Consider the following 21,623-nt stretch of genomic DNA (forward strand, 5'->3'; position numbering starts at 1 on the left):
CACACACACACACACACACACACACACACACGCACACACACAGGTCTGGTATGGCACAGTTAAACTGCTGGTTCTGGATTTGTGAGTCATGCGTAGGAGCAAAAAAAAAAAGGAGCTACTTCTTTTCTCCCAGCTGTTTTTGTGTATGAAAGATAGAGCTGAAGCACGTGAGCCTGCTCTGATTCTATGCATAGCTCAGCACATGCAGCTAAAACTATGACTAATGTGTGAACGTATGAGCCCAAGATTTTACATTTTTTTCTGCACTGTATGTTTGCACACGTGTGCTCAGCATCCCCTTCATGAATGCGTCGCCAGCATTTTTATTGTGTGCATAATAAAACTAGTTTAGGCGGACCTGCAAAGGACAAAGAAACCAAGTGGAGAGGTGGCACACAACCTTTGCTTCAGTGCTTTCCATTATTCAACAGAGGCCTGAGGAAGGCTGACCACTGGTTATACTGAGTAGGATAAAACAGGGATTACATGCTAAGCCCAGACTTTACTACATTGACCCCCAGGTCCCTGTATTGATTCATCTCTCTCCTCCTTGCGTACACATCACCCCGTCTTTACATCAACAAACATGATTAAGGCGGTTTGTGTCTTTCCATCTGTATCTCACCACTGTCTAAATCTGTCAGCTTTGCAGTTATAGTTACCACGTGATCCCTCTCGGCCCCACGCAGAAATCCCCCTTCTTCACTCAACTGCTCTGTGAAGTCCCATTCATCCACTCATTCATGTTGAAAGAGGCTTTTGAATGCCAGGTTTTTATGAGTAAATTTGTGCTGCAGGTTTTTTTTTTTTCTCAGCTCAGTTGCCTTTTGATCCTATCAGCTTTTTCTACAATTCTCCCTTTCTTCTCCCTCCTCCATCCTCCCCCCTACATGTCTGCCTCGATACGTTGATGAAGGCTGAGGCGATAATGGACAATCCCATACCATCATCATTTGGAACAGTAACAGAGCACAGTGCTGGCAGGTTGTTAGAAAATGTCTGAAAATTAAAAATGTGGAGGAAAAACTAGTCCGTGTTAAATATTTTTAAATTATTTTTATAATTAGTTTAAAGCATCAATTTGGCACCTTCAAGTGAACATACATTTTTTCTTTTATTATTTCTGGCCTTATTTTTGCTTTTTAAATTGGTTCACTTTTTAATTTATGTTCTCATCGTCTTAGAAATATTAAAAGAAACTTTGTTATATACCGAGTATGAGGAAGGTCGACTTCAAACGTTATTTTTAAACCATTATTTTAAAAGGAAGAAGCTGACTTCAGGCCTTTTTTTCTCTTTGCGTGCATCTGCAGCATGCATGTTATTCACAGGGTGTCGACAGGATCGTGGAATGCAAAAGAATGCGTGAGGGGTAGGGGGGGAAGCACACCGGGGAATTGTCCTCACTCCGTCAGCCTAAAGCGGCACCTAATTAAGATGCGGTGTGATGAGATGGGAGGAAGAGGAGGGGAGGAGGAAAGGTGGGGGGCTGGCTGGGAACACTAATTGGAGTAGAACCAGACGTAAGGTATTGTAAATGTCCCGGCAAAGGAACAAATGATGATGAAGCTGTTGCTCTCTCGCTGCTGTGTGTTTTCATAGCCGTGTGTTTAACATCATGTTCTTTTTGGCTGATGACCTGTTTTGCTGGACAGGTTGGGTTTTTTCATTTTATTTTCTTCACAGACTTTCAGCCAGCTTAGTGTGGAGAACAATAGAGCTGTCGTACCGGCTTAGCTATGGAAGAGAATCAGATCCAACCATTGTCATCTGCCCTCATCCCACCTCTTGCGCCCTCCCTGCCCTGCCGTATTTTTAACCCACGTACGAAATTATGCTCTCCCATTTGACTATGTTGATTAGTGCAGATGAGATATTAGGGTTTCATTCATCCTGCGTGCCTAAAATGCCAGCCAGTCCCCTAATGGCCTTTTATATAGGCCACATAAATCTCTGTCTGTCCCCGCCGGAGGGCATAGCTCTTTATTGGCCCCAATCCATCCCCGTGTGCAGGATCTGAGATTGGTTAATGAGCTCCAGGAGGGGAGTGGTAGGTCAGTAAAGCATCCTCAGGTTGATACCCAGAATGACCCTTTTTTGGATAAGTCCAGTCCCATCGCTTCTGGCCGTGCAGGCAGCTGTATTCAGAGTGGCTTTAATCTCAGTAGGCTGACAACGAGGCATTAATCATCTAATTAGACGGTGGGTGTTAGGAGATGTTGGCTTCTGGTACATTCATCACATGCCTTAACGGTGGTCTGGGTTTAGCTAATGACAGGGGAGTTTATAAGGAAACACACAGATGATGACTCTGGGTTACCACATGAATACAGGGAAAATTATGGGAAATAGTCACAGGACATTCAGTTCATGACTTGTTTGGCACATTTCAATAGTTGTTGGTTTGCAGCTGTTTTTTGAAAGTTTTCCTCTGAGCTAAAACATAAAATCACCAACCAGGATGTTCGAGCTCATGGAAGTACTCCAACTTAGTCATCAAAACTCACCAAAAACACTTGATGAATGTTACATCAGAGACCTCAAACGAGACCTCTCTCATCCTCTTACTGGCACCTGCTGGAACAGCGACACATCATCCTTCCTCAGTTACTCAGCCGACTCCACTGAGTAAACATACACAGAGATGATCTAATGGCTCACAAATGGTACACGCCGTTAGCTGTGGCAAAGATCACAAACGAGCTGAACAGTCAGGTAATGAGTTAGCTCATGACGACGCAATGTTCCCGTGCGGACATCGGGCAAAAAAAACACCACCGTCCAAAACCGCCCAAGAAAAACATGAGGGTTCATCAGAGGACAAAAATGCGGCTTAGATTCCAGTCCCTTGAGAGCATATGTGAGTTTTGTCACTGCTGCACTAGATTAAATCAGATTTTTTAGTGGTTAGCCTGTGTGGGAGAGGAACAAAGCAGTGTTGGTCTCTGTGTCTTCACCGATGTGGCTTTTAGTTGCTTTGACGGCCTTGGATGGAAACTGAAGTTATCAGACCTGTGTGGTTTTAGTTTTTTTTCCTTTACATGATGAAATAATATAATGATATGATTGAGTTTTATTTACGTCTAGGCTAGGGTCAGAGTTCAAATAACCCCACTGGAGTCCATACTGTAGCTTAAATTGTTCGGACATCATTGCTTATACTGACGCTTCACTTTTTCATCTCAGATAAGCACTTCAATGCAGTTTGTGCTTGTGTTTGACTCAAATTCAAAATTTAAAGGTATATTTCTCTATTTCTCTGCTCTGAAGTGCCGGGTTAATCCCCCATTCAGTTCGCATCAGTGCCCTTACTCACTCTGGCTGCAGGCAGGGCCGTGTTGCATAAGTGTAGTACGTGTCTGCGTGTTGCTGTTTACAGGCCTTCTAAGAGAGTCACACACTGCCTGCAGAAATGCAGGACTACTCTGCAAATCACAACCCTCTGCCGGCTGGAAGCCTGCCCCGATTGGCTCAAACGAGGAAGTGAGGGGAGAAGGCAACATGGCAACTGAGTCAAAGACCTCACATGGCTGCGGTGACATCAGCAGCTGCTGAGTAAAGAGGCTCACTATTACTGATGCATATATAAACATTATGCTCATGTGGTTTAAAAATAGTCATGTTGCCTGTACACAATGAAGCAAATATACTATAGCGTGATGTGATACTGTAGGTCGGGGTAAAAAAAAAAGAGAGTCAGTCATTGCACAAACAGTTCTTGTAATCCTACTAAAACCAAGGAAGTGTGCAGTTTGAGCTACATTCTAATTAAAGGACTAATAAAAGCCTTTCTACAGCTGAATGAATATTTAATCAGCCAGAGCACAGCGATGTGATGAAACACAAAGGACAAATTAAATAGAATTCATTATTTTAGCATATCTAAAGATCAAGTTGTGTTTTGAATGTTGTCACCAGCATACACTAGCTCTCCAGCGCAGCTAATTAAGTGTGTAGGGATTTTATTATTAAGGGCTTTACACTTCATTGCAGTAATGGACTTTTAGCTTAAAACGTCTTGTTCTATTTCAGAATGCCTGTAGTTAGATTTTTTATTTTTTTGTCTTAGAGCTGCATAAACCAGTGTGCAGAACAAACAAGTACCCAAACCCACATTTCATTACAACCCTAAGATGAACCCTGAGCAGCTGACAATATGATATTTATAATATAATTTTTTAAATGAAGATGACTTATTTTTTAATGTATAGACTAGTAAATCTTCTGTAATTGTAACTTTCAGCATTCATTTCTCAACTCAAGTTTTGCACATATTACAGGTCATATTACAGGTGTGTGTTTTGTGCTTGTCAGCTGTGAGAAATGCTTCCATGTATAAAATTCTGATGGATTGATCACCACACTGAGAGGTCCTGAGGCCAAACATGCTCTTATAACATATGTATGGTCCTTGCAAGGCCGCTTGGCAATACATGTGCTGACTTTTCTAACAAATGAAGAACCTGGATCTATTATTCTCCTGTTGTAGTGCAGGAAATGTTGTGTAGGAAATGTAAACAGCACAGGGTGAGGGAGGGTAAAGGAGGGTGAGGGAGGGTGAGGGAGGGTGAGGGGGGTGGCAGACCTCTGACTGTCCTGCTGTGTCAGTCTGTTGTTGCTGTCAGTCTCATACAGGCTGCAGCAACGCAACGGCTTATGTGTGACTTCACGCCAACGAAGGAGGGAAGGGATTATTTTTGGAGAGCGGGGGAGGATAGGTATTAGCCAGTTCCCGTAGTGTAGTGGTTATCACGTTCGCCTAACACGCGAAAGGTCCTCGGTTCGAAACCGGGCGGGAACAGCCCTTTTTTTTAATCTCTTTTGAGCTAAATAAATCAAGGAACCAAAGTTTAATGTACAACAACACTGTTGGCTGTTTGTGAACAGTGTTCTATGTGTATACAGTGGTTTAATGGTTGACAAAAGAGGCTAAACTGGTGAATGACTTACCAGTTTATTATTTGATCAGAACAAGCAGCGCATTGTGACTTTTTTTTTGCCACATTTTTAACAGTGTACTCATTGTTTAATCTCGAGTTTTAGTTATCAAATGTCTGAAAAGCATTCAAACAGATTGACAGTCTAAACCAGTTTTCACTCAGAAGGCTGTGTCACCTCATGTCGCCTCATAAACCGGCATGAAAAGCAAATAAAAATTATACAAGTCCCTGTTTTTCTCTTTGTTGTAAATAATGAAAGAGGGAACCGACAGCTTGTTCTCCTGTTTGTACGAGGAAAGAAGAAGACCATGTGGTGGCAAAACACCCCCGACTTATCTTATCTGCTTTGTTCTGTCCCTGTAGATGCGTCGGGGTCGAGTACAGGCTGTATGTACTTCCTTGACTTTGAAGTTTGGTTGTGATATTTCTTCCTGTCCTCTGGTTGGCAACCGGGAGCAGGGGAGGCGTACTGAAATCAACCATCTATTTTTCTCTTGAGCCTATATGTGGGTCGTATCACATGGCAGCCACATGCCTCCTGTTGCAACCCTGATTTATTTCATACGCTCAAACACACAGAAGAGCGATTAGAGGACGATGTGTGTGTGTATATATATGTGTGTGTGTGTGTGTGTGTGTGTGTGCGTGTGTGCGAGAGAGCATACAGGGGTCAGGTTTAGTAGACCATACACTCATAGAAAGTAAATGGGCAGCAGTGTAACCAGCTGAGCCCCAAACCTGCAGCACAGACCTACATTATGAGGTACTTACTGTACAAAACAATGAGCAACATGCCAGCCGAGTCCTCGAAAACACACATTTTTATTTATTGTATTCTATATAAAGAAAAGGCTTCAAAAGTGTGCCGCCCACCAATTGGAATGCATGCAAATGGGGTGTATGCAATGCTCCGCTACATTTGAAGTATCTCTATGTTTTGCTTCAGGCTGCAGTCAGCAGTCTGCTCCGGCTTCTCTTTAATCATATAGCCTCGATGGTCTTCACGGCCGTACAAAGAGAGGTTTGACACAGGACTGATGCGATCCTAATCAGAACCATATAAGCCTGAGGATGACACATTTTTGACTTTTATCTTTTCCTTGACATGTGCATGAATGCGCACAGCCGCATACATACTGTAGACGCTCATGTGCTTATAATCCCCTTTGAGCAGGAAGTTGGTCATTGTACTTTTCAGCCTGTTTGGACTGTAATGAAAGGCAACTAAAGCTATGGTCTTTAATGTTATTTGTTTTACTAAACATGATATTTTATCACATTGTCAGATTTAGACTATTGTGACAAGCTTTATTTCTCTATTTTGGGTGTTTTTGGTCTTGAATAGAAATCTAGACTGCTAACCCTAAACCCTAACCCTAACCCTAACCCTTCTTAGTCTGTTACCTGCTGCCCTCTTCCCACTGGTTTCCTGGCTGAGCCACCACTCAGCATAAAAAACCTTCAATCCTCTCGCCGCTTTGTTCAAACCAGCCAACTGGACACTTCCCTCCATAAGTCACAATCCACTTCCAACAAACCTGTTTCTCATCACGCAACCCTTCTCCTGACATCTCCCTCTTTATTCTGAAGTGTAATATTTAGCATGAGCTCAACCGTTTTTTCTTCGTGCAGCCTCCTTAGCTAAGCTGTTCTCAGTCATCCCTTTAAACCAACTCATTTCCCAGGAAAGGAGAGAAAAGAAAAGGAAAGGAAAGGAAAGGAAAGGGGGGGAAATGGGGCCAAGTTCCTCTCGAAGTATTTTTTAATAAAAAGGAGTCCAGTTGAGGATACAGTTTCTAGATGGGGTCACTGAGTGTAACCGCTGCCTGTAAAGGATCCCTCTTTGTTTTTACAACCCTATGCATTCATTTTTAATCAGGTTTTTTAGAAATTAGCAGAGGGCAACAGGGAGGAAATCATTTGGAGAAACAATTTTTTTTTTTTGTAAGTCTCCTTCGAAGGAGGTTACACGAGGCATCAGCAGTAAGTCCTGGATCCTTGCCCAGTTCTCTTTCTTGGCAGTAACTGTGTAAAGACCCAATTGCAGTGATTACCTGTCCCTCATCTCAAACCCAAACCCTGCTGGGGAAAACAGGCTTTAACGATAATTGGAATGCGTGAAACCGATGCCAAATGGCCTTTTTATGAGGTAATGAAATACTCTCACTGAGAACTTTTAATGGCTGCTGCCTAATGCTGACAGAAGAAGTGTGCTTACCTAACATTCATTATTATAAGTTGAGTCCGTCTCTACGCCGGGTTGTAAAGACATAAGTGTAGTGCAGACACTCAAACAGCCTATAAAAAAGACATTAACTGTTGTGGCCTCACACACCGAAGCACAGACTCCAGGAGACTTACAACAACAACATATTTCCATCTATCATGTCTCAGAGGGCATCATGGGACGCCTGGTCCAGACTCTCAGAACGTGTGTGGTGAAGTAGGCTAAGTGTTTGAGGAAATCTGGGGCCTTTGTCGGACCCCCCACCCACCCATCCCGAGAGACTGCCCAAGGGCATGTGAGGGAAACATAAGTGTCTTCAATCTTTCCCGAAGTAGACTTGGTGACGGTGTTTTTGTAAAGCAGCAAAACCCAAACAACTGCAGCTAAGACTTTGATGTGGTCCAGAGGTTAGACACACCAAGAGGTTCAAAGCTGAACTTCCGACACCTTCTCACCTTTAAACTTTGTCAGTTGCAGTTTTGCTTTTCTTGTCTGCACATTTAGATGGTTACAGATGTTCCCGCGATCAGGTCTATCTCAGTAGATGTATGCCGAGCAGGGGCGAGAGCTGTCAGCCAGTTCCCGTAGTGTAGTGGTTATCACGTTCGCCTAACACGCGAAAGGTCCTCGGTTCGAAACCGGGCGGGAACAGCCCTTTTCTTGTTAGTGGATTCACTTTAAAAAGCTCTGACTCTTCAGAACCATACATACACATACTGCTGCTCCTCTGTCCTCTCAAGCAGAGCGAATCACGCTTTTCCCCACCAGTTGTCGGCCTCTTGGGAGTTAGAACACTGCTCGGAAAAACATATTTTGGAGCGAGTTTGAGTTTCCCATCACCACGATTTTAGTTTATGTAAATATGGAAGAGCGTGTCTGGGAAAACAAACACAGAGTTGGTTACTTCCTTATTTTGTATTAAAAATATTCTCCACAATTCATGTGGGAAAAGCGTGTGATTGAAATGGTGTTTGGGTGGCTCTGCTTTGGTTTCGTAACACATAGTCAAAACCCTGAAGTTCATCTTTCTGAGTGTACAGGTATCTATTCTAGCATTTCCCGTAATGCTATCATGCAGAAACTGTGTATGAATGAAGTAATGTGCCCTTATTTGGTCAAATATCTTATCATCTAATGTCTCTCTGTCTCTGTTGTGTCTTTCAGCTGGATCCTCAGACAGTTCAGTCCAAGAACTGGCACATGGACGTCATAGAGATGAACGGGGTAAAGATATTCAGATTATGACATATGCACTGTGATGAGCTGTGTTGTGTTTGGCTAAGATGATGTAAGGTTGGCCCACTTTTCTGTTTGCACAATGACTTTATTCACCAGTCTTAATAGTGCTGGTATCACCTTACATTCCCGCAGGACAGTCAAAGATGGATTTAAGTTTATATTGTTAGATTTAGTTAGATTAAGTGTGATGTCCTCTAAAGTACAGACATTTTGACTTTTAAAAAAGAACGTTGTCATATGAAGAGCTGTTAATAACTTTGTGAACAAACTAAATTCTGTTGGGTTCTAATGTTTTTTTAAAAAAAAGTTGAATTGATTATCCTGAATATGTGAGATATGTAACTGTATCTGTAGCTAATTCTTCAAAGGTATGATTAATAATCTCAAAAGCTTTAAAACACCATGTGAAGAAAGCAGGTTGTGATGCACTTTCCTTCAGTTATGTTCTTTGTCTGTCATCAGATTAAAGTGGAGTTCTCTATGAAGTTTACAAGTCGGGACCTAAGTTTGAAGAGGACGCCGTCCAAAAAACAGAGCGGGGTGTTTGGAGTCAAAATCAATGTGGTGACAAAGTAAGTATGTTCTGAAATGGGCGATGACCTGATGATGTCATGAAAAGTCTACAAAAAGACCCAGAATTGTTTACATGTCAACAGTTGCAAATCTGTATAACTTCACCTGTAAACGTCCACAGGCGGGAGCGCTCCAAGGTGCCTTACATCGTCCGCCAGTGCATTGAGGAAGTGGAGAAGAGGGGGATTGACGAAGTGGGAATCTACAGGATCTCAGGGGTGGCCACGGATATCCAGGCCCTCAAATTAGCATTTGACACCAGTAAGACTTCACTCACTGTCTCTCTATGTGATCTCTGACTTCTATCATTTGTCTGAAGATCAAATAGTAAGGTTTTTTTATTAGTACTTTGTAGTACTGTAGAGTAAATGACCCAGAAACATACTTATTTTCCTTCTGGGATGATAGTTTGAATCAATTATCCTTTCACAGGTTTCTCACTGGTGATAAAAATGTCTTTAGAAGTTTTATTTTTAATTATAGTAGCTCTTAAGTTTTGAGGTGATGTCTTGTTGCATGAGAAATATTTCCCCACAGGATTCACTGGCTCAAATATGGTTCTTTGGTCACGACTCACTTCAGTCCAGCTCTTTTTTCTTTCTTTCTTTTTTCCTAGTAATGTTTTGATTAGTTTTCCACAGGCTCTTGCTCTCACCAAGGTAACAGGATTAAAGAAGACTGTACAAAACAGTCCAGATAATGCTCAGCTAAAGACAGTTAGTCAGGGGGGTTATTTCTGTTATTTCTGGTTGGGTCTAGTATCTGCTAACAGTGGGACACAGTTCATTGCATTTGCCATTAATTTGATTACTTTGAGATTTTACATATGATTGTGATATGGAGATTGAAAATTGGCAAGAAAAATATCCCCACTAATATTGTCAAATTGATTTCAAACATGAAGCTCAGCACTAATATGTATTTGTTTTGCTGTGCACAGGTTATTCAATTTTCTCTGTTGAGGTCATGAAATGTGAAATATGATTTCAAAAAGTGTGCAACAACCATAGTATGTTTGGAAGTTTGAGATGTTGACTTACTGAGGTCATATTGGTGAGGTCCTTGCTCCAACAGTCATGTAGGGAGGCAATTTGTGAGAACTGGCAGTCAGGGAGGCCAGGACAGAGATGAGGAGCAGCAGCTGTCAAGTGTTTAAGAGTTTTGTTGCGCAAGAGCCTCTTAGTGTCCGTCACAACTGCTTCTACATCAGAGCAGAGCCCACCATCACCTTTCTTTTCCCTGGGTCATTACGAAGCACGTCTGCGTCTCCTTCTGGACGTGGGGTTATTTAGAGATGATATCATTCCTGGAAAGAGGAGAGAGCAGCTAAGTTATTGTGAGCCTCTAATAATGTGTCCTGTTTATAATCTGTCTGGCTTGTAGATACCAAAGACATCCTGGTGATGCTGAGCGACATGGACATCAACGCCATCGCAGGAACGCTCAAGCTGTACTTCAGGGAGCTGCCGGAGCCTCTGCTCACCGACCGCCTCTACCCAGCCTTCATGGAGGGCATAGGTGCGACCTTTCATCCCCCTTAAAACTTTCAGATTAGGCCAGGAAGTGTGTGTTTGTCATCAGTGGGCCGTTATAGAGGTTTACAGGGCGGTTAAAGTTGCCCAGCTGGAAGAGATAAGGGCTGAAGTTTAAAAGCTGTCCTGCCATAATTGGATCTGACATCTTTTTCCTCTCTTCCACAGCTCTGTCAGACCCGGCTGCCAAGGAGAACTGCATGATGCACCTCCTGCGCTCCCTGCCTGACCCCAACCTCATGACCTTCCTCACTCTGCTGGAGCACCTCAAACGGTACACACACACGCACACACACCAGCCATAGAAAAATAACACTCACAGCTTCCCAGTATAACCACAGTCATCTGCTGTACTTGCTGTCCACTGCGCAGTTTTTGCTGACAATAATAATGACCGTCACTGTCGCATTAACCCCGTTCCTGTCTGTTGGTGTGTGCCCCCGCAGGGTGGCTGAGAAGGAGCCCATCAACAAGATGTCCCTTCATAACCTAGCCACCGTGTTTGGTCCCACTCTTCTCAGGCCCTCAGAGTCAGAGAGCACGAAGGCGCACATCACCTCCGCCTCTGACATCTGGTCACACGACGTTATGGCACAGGTACCTACATATACTTTACAGTCGCATGTGTATGAGAATATACATATTGTTGATACAGGGCAACTGACTTTATGCAGTAAACGGCCTGTGCGCATGTTTTTCCGGTTGAATTTTACTCCCACGATGCTAAGTGACCCGTGTCACTGCAGTCTATTCCCCCAGCTGTATTTAGGCTCTAGGACATCCATTCAGCCCTACTGAGAGATGAGCTTCCTGTGCACAAATGTCTTTTCTTGGCAGAAACAAGAACAACATCCAGAGTAAATCATCATAAATGGGGGCAGTGTGCACATGCAGGAGGCCCCATCTGTCTATTACAGTGAATCTGACTGTTTGTATTGGGGCAAATTTAAATTCTAAATGTTTATTGCATGAGTATACAAAAATGTCAAACACCCCTGAAAGATGCTTCCGCTGGATTATCTCGAACAAATCATAATCTCATACTGAGACATGTCCCTCATTCTAACAAAAAAGAACCCATGTAGCAAAATTGAAGAGAGTAGCAGCAGTTCCTAGATATTTTTAAGTTCGCTGAGTTCTCTGAGTAGTAAAATCTTTATTTTATAATCAATTAAAAGCTAGAAATATTTTCCTGGTGGGCTTCTCGCAACATTGAACAACCAATCAATCAAAAACGACAATTTCCAGACATGTGCCAGTCTGATGAAACTGATTAAAAGAGAGATTAAGGGAAATTAGTGGAGCAGACTGAGGGGAAACATTAGACTGATTCACCTGTTTTCATAAAGCTGGTTTTCTAGACGTACCAACAACATTTTAAAGTGTTTACAGTCTGCCAGAATCTGTTCTACATATTTAATAATTGAATCATAAAAACATAGTTAAACTGTATTTAAACAGGAGACATAGGCAACCAGGGTAATGTGGATAAGATGATTGTAAAGTCGAATCTCTCTTTCTCTTTGTCCTCTCTTAGGTCCAGGTGCTGCTCTACTACCTGCAGCATCCTCCAATCTCCTTTGCCGAACTGAAGCGCAACACACTGTACTTCTCCACTGACGTCTAATCCCCACCCACCTCCCTCAGGGCGACCTCTGGAGACGAGAGAGTGAGAGACTCCATACGAACCTTTGGTCCCCGTCGCTCGGTCCTCCTGCCTCACCTCTCCTCCCAGCAGGCAGCTCGTCTCGACTGTACAGCCCCCACCCCCCACCCTTCTTACTCCCCCACACCCCTACAGTCTACTCCAAACATGCCCTCATCAACCATCTCCCCAACCCCCGTCCTGAAAAGCGATGAAGCCGAATACGTAGGGAGGTGGTGAAGGAGATTTCCTGGTTGTCTAGTAGTCACGTGTCATGTCATGTTTATAATATGAGGAGAGCAGAGCCAGCCACCCACCCCTCCGCCTCCCACCGACAAGACCGCACGGCATTCTGGGACCACAGTGGGAAAGGTGGCAGGTGGTAGTGTGAGGGGTACTGGTGGTCACAGCCCTCCAACACAGGATCATGTCCAGGGATGTGACTCCGGCTTTAATGATCTCAGAAACCAGTCGACTCGCAACCTCCAGTGTGACACTTTTTTTTTCCTGATCAGAGGCATTCCAGTAAAATGGCATTTACATGTTTTATAACTCTGTTCAACGGCTGTTTTGTTTCCTTTTCCTGTCTTTCTGGCTTTGTGCATGTGGTGGAGGAGGCCAGGTGTGTGAGAGACAATGTGGATGTACATATATGAGTGAGCGAGTGTGTGTGTGTGTGTGTGTGTTTGTGTTTAAGGGACTATGAGAACTTGTGAGGTTTAGAAGTGGCTGGGGAACCGTCTTACTAAGTAAATGACTGGTGACCTGCTCTTTGAGCTGACAAACATGAGAGAGCTGCCCTCCCCAGTGAGTCTTGGCCAAATTAGCCCTATTTATTTTAAATATATATAATATGTGTGCCTGTACAGTTCTGTGCAACTAGAGAAATGCTCTAAGGAGTCTGTTTTTTGAAGTTTATTCAGGTAGTGATGTTATTTTTAGATTTTCTCATGCACCATGTCCATGGCTGGTAAGCTGTACTAAAAGAAAAATCAGCAGAAAGTCTGCCAATGAATTTCAGATCACTTTGTAGAGGAGAAGGGGCACTCTGTGACATGAGGGTTGTTGGGGAAAAAAACACAATGAATGGAACATTTTAGCTTTTTTTTCTTGTTGTTGCATTGCAAGCCTGTTCCAAGTGTCTTACTGCACTGGTATAATCTATAGGATGATTTGTGTAGTTGCCCTCATTGCATGTTCAGCTTGTCAATCAAACCAGGCTGGGTAACACAAAGGTAGGTAGTCTCTGCTATAGGCCCTCGCTAAGACCAGCAAAAAGCCCATCTCTGCTCTGTACAAAGCCAACCTTTCTGCTATCAAGCCTGCTACATATCTTAAAATACTGTAAGCACTGCTAGATCAGTACTATTTGATATTTTTAATATAAGATTAAAATAAAATAAAAATGTTGTATTTTACTTCCTTTGAGAAGAATTTCAATATACTGTAATATTGAGGCTAAATGTCAATGTGAACTTTCCCCCCTTTTTTTAGTAAAATAAAAGTTACCAAAACACTCTAACTTTGTGTCCGTCTGTGATTTAAGATCTGTGATATCAGTGATACTCTTCTGACTGCAACACTGCCCTATATACTAATGGTCATTTGTAATGGATCATTTTCAACCAGTATGCATAGATCTGTCAGAATGAGGACTTCCTTTTTATGTATTTTTTCTACATGATACACACAATTAATTCATCACATGATCAGAAGTGTTAGTAGGGTAGGCCTTTCACACCACATTTGGATCTTTTAGTTTCAGATCTTTGCATATTGCACCACCTGGTGGCCAATTTTACAAACTGTTGAAAGTGTCCACCAGTGAAAGTTTAAACTCTGATGACTGAAAATTTGCTATTAATCTTCAAATATGTAATGTAGCCTATTCTCTTACAGTTATGTCAACAGGATTAAAATACAGCAGGTAGTAAGCTTTTCTCTTCAATCACTATCAGAGTAGTCCAGGCAACACAGATTTCTAAATTGACTCAAAACAGTGCAGGCTGTGTGGCCCCTGCAAACATGCAAAGGAAGCCCCTTAGAGGCAACAAGCGCCTTGTAGCATCAACATTGATATTTGTTTGTTTTTTTTAATCGTACTTTCCCAAGAAAAGAGCACATTCTTTACCCTGCTTGTGTAGTTTATCAAAATTACTTTTTAACAATAAATGAAACGCTGCTTAAATTATTGTTTAAAATTGTTGGAAGGTCTTTTGGAAACAGTGAGTATTAAAAAGCTAACTAAGCTTATTATCAGCTGAGTTTTATTACAAAAGAACAGCAAAAAAAGAGCACATTTTAGATTGTGTTTGACTTTCCTTGTTCAGTATTTGGCATTATTAAACAAGCCTACTTAGCGACAATATTTTTCAAAATTATGTTTAGTCCTCAGTTGCAAAATGGGCTTGTAAGTATTTTACCTTTGTTTTGATACTTGAGTTTGAAATAAGCATTAACATGCAGAAGTTTAACTGATGCAGCACCATCTTCAACCCTGATGTAAATTATTCCCCCACTCAGTTTACTAAACAATAGTTAAACCATGACCACGATGGAAGAATACAGTGGTCATTGATAAATATATAATAACATATTTGAGTGTAATTATTCTTGAGTACATTTTAATTATTTCAGAAATGTTGCCATTAGCACAAAATGTTAGCAGCAGTAGCCTATACGAAGTATTTTTTTCTAGAAGTTTGAAAGTTTTTTGTTTACTTAAGGAAATACTTACAAAATTAGTCACATAATTACCAAACTAATTACATTTTTACTTAAAATTAGTTGAACTGTTTGACTATAAGATGTTCTTTTCATGTGGTGTTTATCATGGACTGAGAATCAGGGTTATAAAGACACCACTGTGCCCTCATCCACATCACCTGTTTAAACACAACACAAGGACTATGGTAAAATAAAGACAAACAAAAGGCCTGTAATAATCACAGGGAAAACAACTTAATGCAGATGTTGGAAAAATATCATGTAGCTACTGGCGTTATTTGTCCAGCTCAAATGTAGATAATTATTTTCAGTTTGTTAAGCACTTCAAGTTAAGCAGTAAGCTTTTATATTTCACAATTTCTGCTCATACCACCTTCATTAATAGTTATATAGTAATTGTATAATAAAAATGTTTTTTGTATAGTTTTATTAGATAAGAAGTTAAGTGTTGAGTAACATGTTAAATGTGTCATGATAATGTTCACCACTAAAAAAAGTAGACCTATGCCAGTTAGGACCTGTTAATTATGATTTTTTTTAATGTGTTGCTGTTGTGATTCAGTTCTATTTCATCCTTCCTGACCACCAGAGGCGGTGCTTAAAGCACTGGATATATCAGTCTTGTGCATGCACGGGTCGAGTACATATACCAACAAAGTCACCTGTGACCCTCACGTGACCCGACCGGGATAAATTCACCTGCAGCATCACCTGAGGATCTGTTCCTTTTCATCTTCTCGCTTGCACGTGTGGTCGCATCTGCTCGTTGGTCTTACGGTGTGGTGTAGTCGTCGCTGGCAGCTTCGCGATCGCGGGGATCGGTGCCGCGGACATCTCGTTCACCCTCCAGAGGCTGTGACGGACTGTTCATCCAGACCAACATGGGATTGGAAGGTATCTGAAAGGGGTAAGCGGGCCGCTTGGTTGACAGCAGTGCTCCCGCTCACGCCAACCTTCGGCTTTGTGTTTGCCGCGGCTGTGGTTTTTTTTTTGCTGCGAGGTACGTTGTTCTTTTTTTCTGTTTTAACAGTTTATTGGACGCAGCTAGTGCTGTAGTTTTTTGTTGCCGGTAGCAGCTACTGTAGCATTTCTAACACAGCTTTGCTGTCGCCTTTTGTTGTTTTTTCCCCTCTGCCGGCCCCGGGGGCAGTGTTCACGCTCGTACCCGGGTGCCTGCTCGTTTCCTGTGGCAATCGCAGTATTATCTGCCATTTTTTGTTCTGGCCGGCTGCAGTGTTCTCGCTCACGCCGGTTCACTCCTGTTGGCCGGTGGTAGCAGCAGCGCTCACGCTACCGGCAGCTTTGGTGTGGATTCCCGGGAGGGCTGCGTTTCGCTTTCTCTTCCGGTGTGAGTTACCCCAGGCGTGCCGCCGCCATGTCGCACTCCTGTGCTGATTGTATGACACCCCTGGAATTGGAGGATGCCCATGATCTCTGTCCCCCTTGCCTGGGCGTTGCTCCCCTGCAGGATGGCCTCTCGGAGGACCTGTGCATGAACTGCAGGTGCATGCCTTGGCCGGTCCGGGTGGCCAGGCTGAGGGATGTGGAGCAACGGGCAGGAGGGGCGAGCATGCGTACTGGAGGCATTTTCCCCTTCAACCTCGGAGGCCCGGGCCTTGGCAGCCATGCAGGACGCCGCTAAATATGGCCTGGGGCGTATGCCGGCAGTGGAGCCAGCCATGAGCAATCCACTGGATTGTGGACACCATTGCCATGCCTACCAGGCCTGTGGGCGCCCTCCACCTTCGAGGGTGCGTGGCCACTCCACTAGGGGCCTGACAGCTTCATGGGCGGCCCTGCGAGGGGTGCCCCTGGATGATATTTGTGCTGCGGCCTCCTGGTCCTCCCCCAGCACGTTTGCTCGGTTCTACCGAGTTAATGTGGATGCCCCCTCTCCTCTAGGGACTGTCTTTGCTCCCGGAGTCTCCACGGCCAGTTCCTGAGGTGAGTGTTTCTGCATTCCTCGTGACTCTGTTGGTAGTGGTCATCCAGTGCTTTAAGCACCGCCTCTGGCGGTCAGGAAGGATGAAATAGAACGAAAGTTACACATGTAACTACGATTCTATGAATCCTGGATGACCGCCAGAGCGTTCAGTCACTTGGACTTTTCGTGGGTTCGCGAGAAGATTCAAGTGGAACAGATCCTCAGGTGACACCGGAATTTATCCCGGTCGGGTCACATGAGGGTCACAGGTGACTTTGTTGGTGTATGTACTCAACCCGTGCATGCGCAAGACGGAGATATCCAGTGATTTAAGCACTGCCTCTGGCAGTCATCCAGGATTCATATAACCGTAGTTACATCAGTAACTTTCGTTTTATTTGGCACTGACACTGTAACTGTGTGGACACATTACACAGTTCAAGACTTTGAATGAGCTTAACACTGTGAGTAAGATAAAGTATTCCTGAAAAAGATACCGGACTGCCAAAAGTAAGCTGATTCAACAAGAAGTTTAACTGGTGATCTGAATACACATTTTTTTGATTTGACTAGACATTCACCATATGTACAGACTTAAAAAACATTGATTAAAAAAAGTTAATCAAGTTCTCAGGTGATGCATCTCTTTTCCCCTCAGGCACCTCTCTTCTGCTTTCATTGTTGAGCGTCCTGCAGGGGATGGACTCCCTGAAGTCATCAGGATCCTGGACCACAATGTCAATGTTGTTCTCCTGGACTACGTTTCTTCTGAGGAGGATGACGGTGAGGCTCAGGTAGGTATATGTGTAGGTGCCTTCATTCCTCCATTCCCCTCTGACGATGAGAATGAGTTGTATGAAGACTACCATCAGTGTGTAGACAGTGAAGAAGAGGAGGATGAAGACACTGATGACAGCAAGGACCTGGGTGGCTGGTCAAGTGAGAATTCTGGATTTGAGAGTCTCCTCGAGGAGAAGATGAGGACTTCAGACCTTGCTCTCATCTTTTCCAGCAGCTACCACCTGAGGACTTTTGGCAGGATTGGAGAGAAGACCACCCTACTCTTTGTGCTGGTCCTCCTGTTGCTGTTCCTCCTGTTGTTGGTCCTCCTGTTGCTGGTCCACCCGTTACTGGTCCTCCTGTTGCTGTTCCTCCTGTTGTTGGTCCTCCTGTTGCTGGTCCACCCGTTACTGGTCCTCCTGTTGCTGTTCCTCCTGTTGTTGGTCCTCCTGTTGCTGGTCCACACGTTACTGGTCCACCCGTTGCTGGTCCTCCTGTTGCTGGTCCACCCGTTGTTGGTCCTCTTGTTGCTGGTCCACCTGTTGCTGGCCCTTTTGGAGCCTGAAGAGTGTGCTCTGGACTGGAAGCATCATCTTGTACCAGGACTTTGATGAAGAGGAGGATGAAGACATTGAGGACATTGACATGACTGGAAAAGTGAGGATTCTGGATTTGAGAGTGTCCTTGAGGATATAGAGGAATCAGAAGATGAGGACATCAGACCTCGCTCTCCTCTTGTCCAGCAGCTCCTACCAGTGGACATTTGGCTGGGTCGGAGAGAAGACTACCCTCCTGTTCATGCTGGTGCTTCTGTCGCTGGCTCTCTGGATGCCCAGCTGTTGTATCTGGCAGGGCCGATGAGGCCTTGGGTAGCGTCTTGCACCAGGGCCTGTTTGTACATACTTGATGGTTGGATCGTCCTTCTTTTTGAATAATAATTCCATTTAATAATTAATAGGGCATTTAAATATACTAGATATCATAAATGTTGGTATGGGTTTGTCCGTCTCTGTTCTGCTTTTCCCGCCACATTTTTCCTTCACACCTGCTCTTCATCTCCTCATTAGCTCTGCCCCGCTCCCAGTGTCTTTCTCTGCCAATCACTCCCAGTCTGCACTTGTGTCTAGTCACCTGTTCCTCATTCCCTCGTTAGTTCACTTATTATTTAAGTCCTTATTGGATTCTTTGTCAAGTTTGGTTTAGATTTGATCAAGTATGTTCTGTTCATTGCTGCACTTTTATTTTTGTATAAATGTCAGGAATAAAGACTTTTCTTCAGCTCTGCCTTTGCCTATGGTGTTTCATATTTGGGCCTACCTGTTATGCTGAAAAAGATCGAAAGAAAACACACACACACACACAGACTTGATGCACAAACTTGATATTCTACTAAAAAAAACTCATATTTGGAAAAATAAAGACATGAATTAAAGAACACCCAACAACAGAATTTAAATTCATGAGTGATTCAGACTTGTCAACTAATGAAGTTAAAATGCAGGATGAGAAAAAAGAAATCCCCAGGAACTTGTTCAAAATCCATTCTTGTGTATGTACAAAAAAGGTATCAGTCAGGGAGAAATGGCTCCTACAATCAAGCAGGGAATTATCTCTTATCATCAAACCAGATAAAGAAGACCCTCTATTAATAGATAATAGCCGTCCTATCACTCTTTTAGCAATAAATAACGAGATATACAAACAGATTTAAAAAGGGCCTGGCCCTATTTTAGCTGAAACTCAAACCAGATTTATGAAAAAACAACGTATCAGCTGTAACGTAGGACTTTTTTTCTAGATGCAGACGCTGTCTTAGTCCTTCAAAGCATTTGGTTCTGGTAATACATTTATTGATATCCTCAGTATGTCTTACAAAAAAATTTAACACCCTAAAAAGATTCCAAATTACCAGAGGGTTCTGGCATGGTTAGCCTATTTCTCCTTTTTTATTCGTTTTAGCCACAAATCCTCATTCTTTCTGAAATGGTTTCAAAGAGATGTTAATCATATTACATATCTTTTTGATGAACATAGTAATATGCTGTCCTATCAAAGCTTGATGTCTGCATACAATTTTCCTATTACTTTCAGAGAATTTAATTTGTGCTACTCCAAATGGATCAGTTTAACTTGTGAAAAGTTACTGTGAAAATAAGATATATCGCCAGTGTCACGCTTTTACTGATGTTGGATAGAATTGAACTAACAGATTAAAACAATATAACACTATTCACATTTCTTTTCAAAGAATAAAATTGTTCCCAGATGCAAGTTTCTTTCCAATACTGACTTCTTGCTTCAATCAGTCTCCCAAGTGAAGCATCCACACTGCCCAGATGTTTAGTGAAAGTGAAACTGTGCATTTTCTGTGCTAGCCACTCATTTCATGTTCCGTTATTTTCTCTGGATGTTTCCAGTCACTAAACCCAGCTACAAATGCATTTTAGTGTGTTAATAAAACTTTATAAGCTAAGCAATAAATTACTCTGGTGGATGGTGAATATATAATCCATTCCTGTGGTACAGATTCACCACTGTGAAGGTGTCCAGTCAGTGTGTCATGTTTGGTTACCATCATCCCTGTCTTTGTCTTCTTTCCCGTTAGCTAGCAAAGGCTGTGCAATGCTGGAGGAGGGTTACACTTCCAGGCTATCGGCACCATTAGCTAGCTTGATATCCTCCATTGGAGTGTTCCAACTATTCATCACTTTTAGCTTTTTTGAATAAGACAAGTTACTTATTGGCAAAACATTTTTAAATTGCAGCAACTTCTTTCCCTACTTTTTCCTTTTTTTCCCTGCAGGTCACCCCAGTGGGTTTTCACTTATCACCGGTGTTCTGACCTACCAACACGATGTTTACATATCTAGAGTTTTTATGGAGAGAAAAATTATTACAGTGGTCATGCCCATACTTTTACACTACCTGTGATTTTCATCATGGAAATTAAATGAAATTGGACTTGATTAAAATGTTATCTCTGAAATTATCAATAAGAAAAATTGAATGCATCTTATTTTTCTGGTGTTTCAAAAAGCTTATGACAAACTAGCTGTTTGGATGCATAGAAAGTATACTATAATACTGTGGTGTTTTGAAGCATCATGTTGTAGCTGCTGGAGGTGGAGCTAGTAAGAAGTACTTTCTACAGTATAACGTTAGCTAGTTTTTGCTAACTCTACTCTGAAGTTAGTTAGAAGTTTGAACTACTAAAGTTCAAAGTATGTCTGCTTGTGTGTGTGTGTATTTCTGTGTACATGTTTACTGTTAAGCATGTTATGTATTTATATTAGTTAATTCCAGTAGATATTTCCTACCTGACCGAATGAGCTACCCTAATTACATTTATAGAGGTTGTACTGTATGTCTGCCTCTTATACATATTTTGACCCGAGCAGTTTCTAAACAGCGTAGGGATGGATCATTAAAATGGAATAATCATTCATCGGGACCAACGTCAGCCTGTGAGCTTTATTAAAAGAACTTTAATCAAGAGTTGAGCTATTTAGTCTAGTATGAAGGGTTCATTAACTGCTGCTGGAGAGCATTTTTCCACTTTCAGCCACTAGGAAGATGTTTAATGTGAGAATGTTATACTCCAGTCCATGGCAACTTTAAGTCGGTGGAACGTTAGCTTACTAGCTAGGGCTCATGCACATCCCTAAAACTGTGTTTTTTAATCTAGGGTAGGTCATTATGAGCAACTGTAAAATTGACAGATAGAACAATTATGTGACTGAATTTCCAACAGTTGCCTACTATTTGATATTTGTAATATAAAATTAAAATAAAGTTTTAAAAAATGTATTTTACTTCCTTTAAGAATAATGTGTATATATAATGTAATATTGAGGCTATATGTCAGTGTGTGCTTTCTCCACTTTTTCATCAAAACACTGACTTTGTGTCAGTCTGTGATTTAAGATTTGTGATATCAGTGATACTCTTCTGACTATAACACAGCACTGTTGTATGTTGTATGACTGTAAAGTTACTGTTAAACTTCAGATATGTACGATAAGGTCATTCTCTTATG

General features: G+C 42.4%; 1 protein-coding gene and 2 non-coding genes across 6 annotated transcripts in view; all 3 read left to right on the top strand.

The window, feature by feature from the left end:
* abr (ABR activator of RhoGEF and GTPase) overlaps nucleotides 1–13,665 on the top strand; it is a 127,685-nt gene extending 114,020 nt beyond the window's left edge. For all 4 annotated transcript variants that reach the window (XM_053331433.1, XM_053331434.1, XM_053331435.1 and 1 more), the window contains 7 exons: nucleotides 8,332–8,391; nucleotides 8,869–8,978; nucleotides 9,101–9,240; nucleotides 10,363–10,497; nucleotides 10,680–10,785; nucleotides 10,958–11,108; nucleotides 12,049–13,665. In XM_053331433.1, coding sequence (XP_053187408.1) covers nucleotides 8,332–8,391; nucleotides 8,869–8,978; nucleotides 9,101–9,240; nucleotides 10,363–10,497; nucleotides 10,680–10,785; nucleotides 10,958–11,108; nucleotides 12,049–12,138 — 792 coding nt within the window. In that variant the 3' untranslated portion in view covers nucleotides 12,139–13,665. The remainder of the gene's footprint in view (nucleotides 1–8,331; nucleotides 8,392–8,868; nucleotides 8,979–9,100; nucleotides 9,241–10,362; nucleotides 10,498–10,679; nucleotides 10,786–10,957; nucleotides 11,109–12,048) is intronic.
* trnav-aac (transfer RNA valine (anticodon AAC)) lies at nucleotides 4,729–4,801 on the top strand. Its single transcript has one exon. It is a non-coding gene; the product is annotated as a tRNA-Val (tRNA).
* trnav-aac (transfer RNA valine (anticodon AAC)) lies at nucleotides 7,746–7,818 on the top strand. The gene has a single exon. It is a non-coding gene; the product is annotated as a tRNA-Val (tRNA).
* Nucleotides 13,666–21,623: the final 7,958 nt, after the last annotated feature.

The sequence above is a fragment of the Scomber japonicus genome, chromosome 13, assembly GCF_027409825.1.
Source record: "Scomber japonicus isolate fScoJap1 chromosome 13, fScoJap1.pri, whole genome shotgun sequence".
NCBI classification, from domain to species: Eukaryota; Metazoa; Chordata; class Actinopteri; order Scombriformes; family Scombridae; genus Scomber; species Scomber japonicus.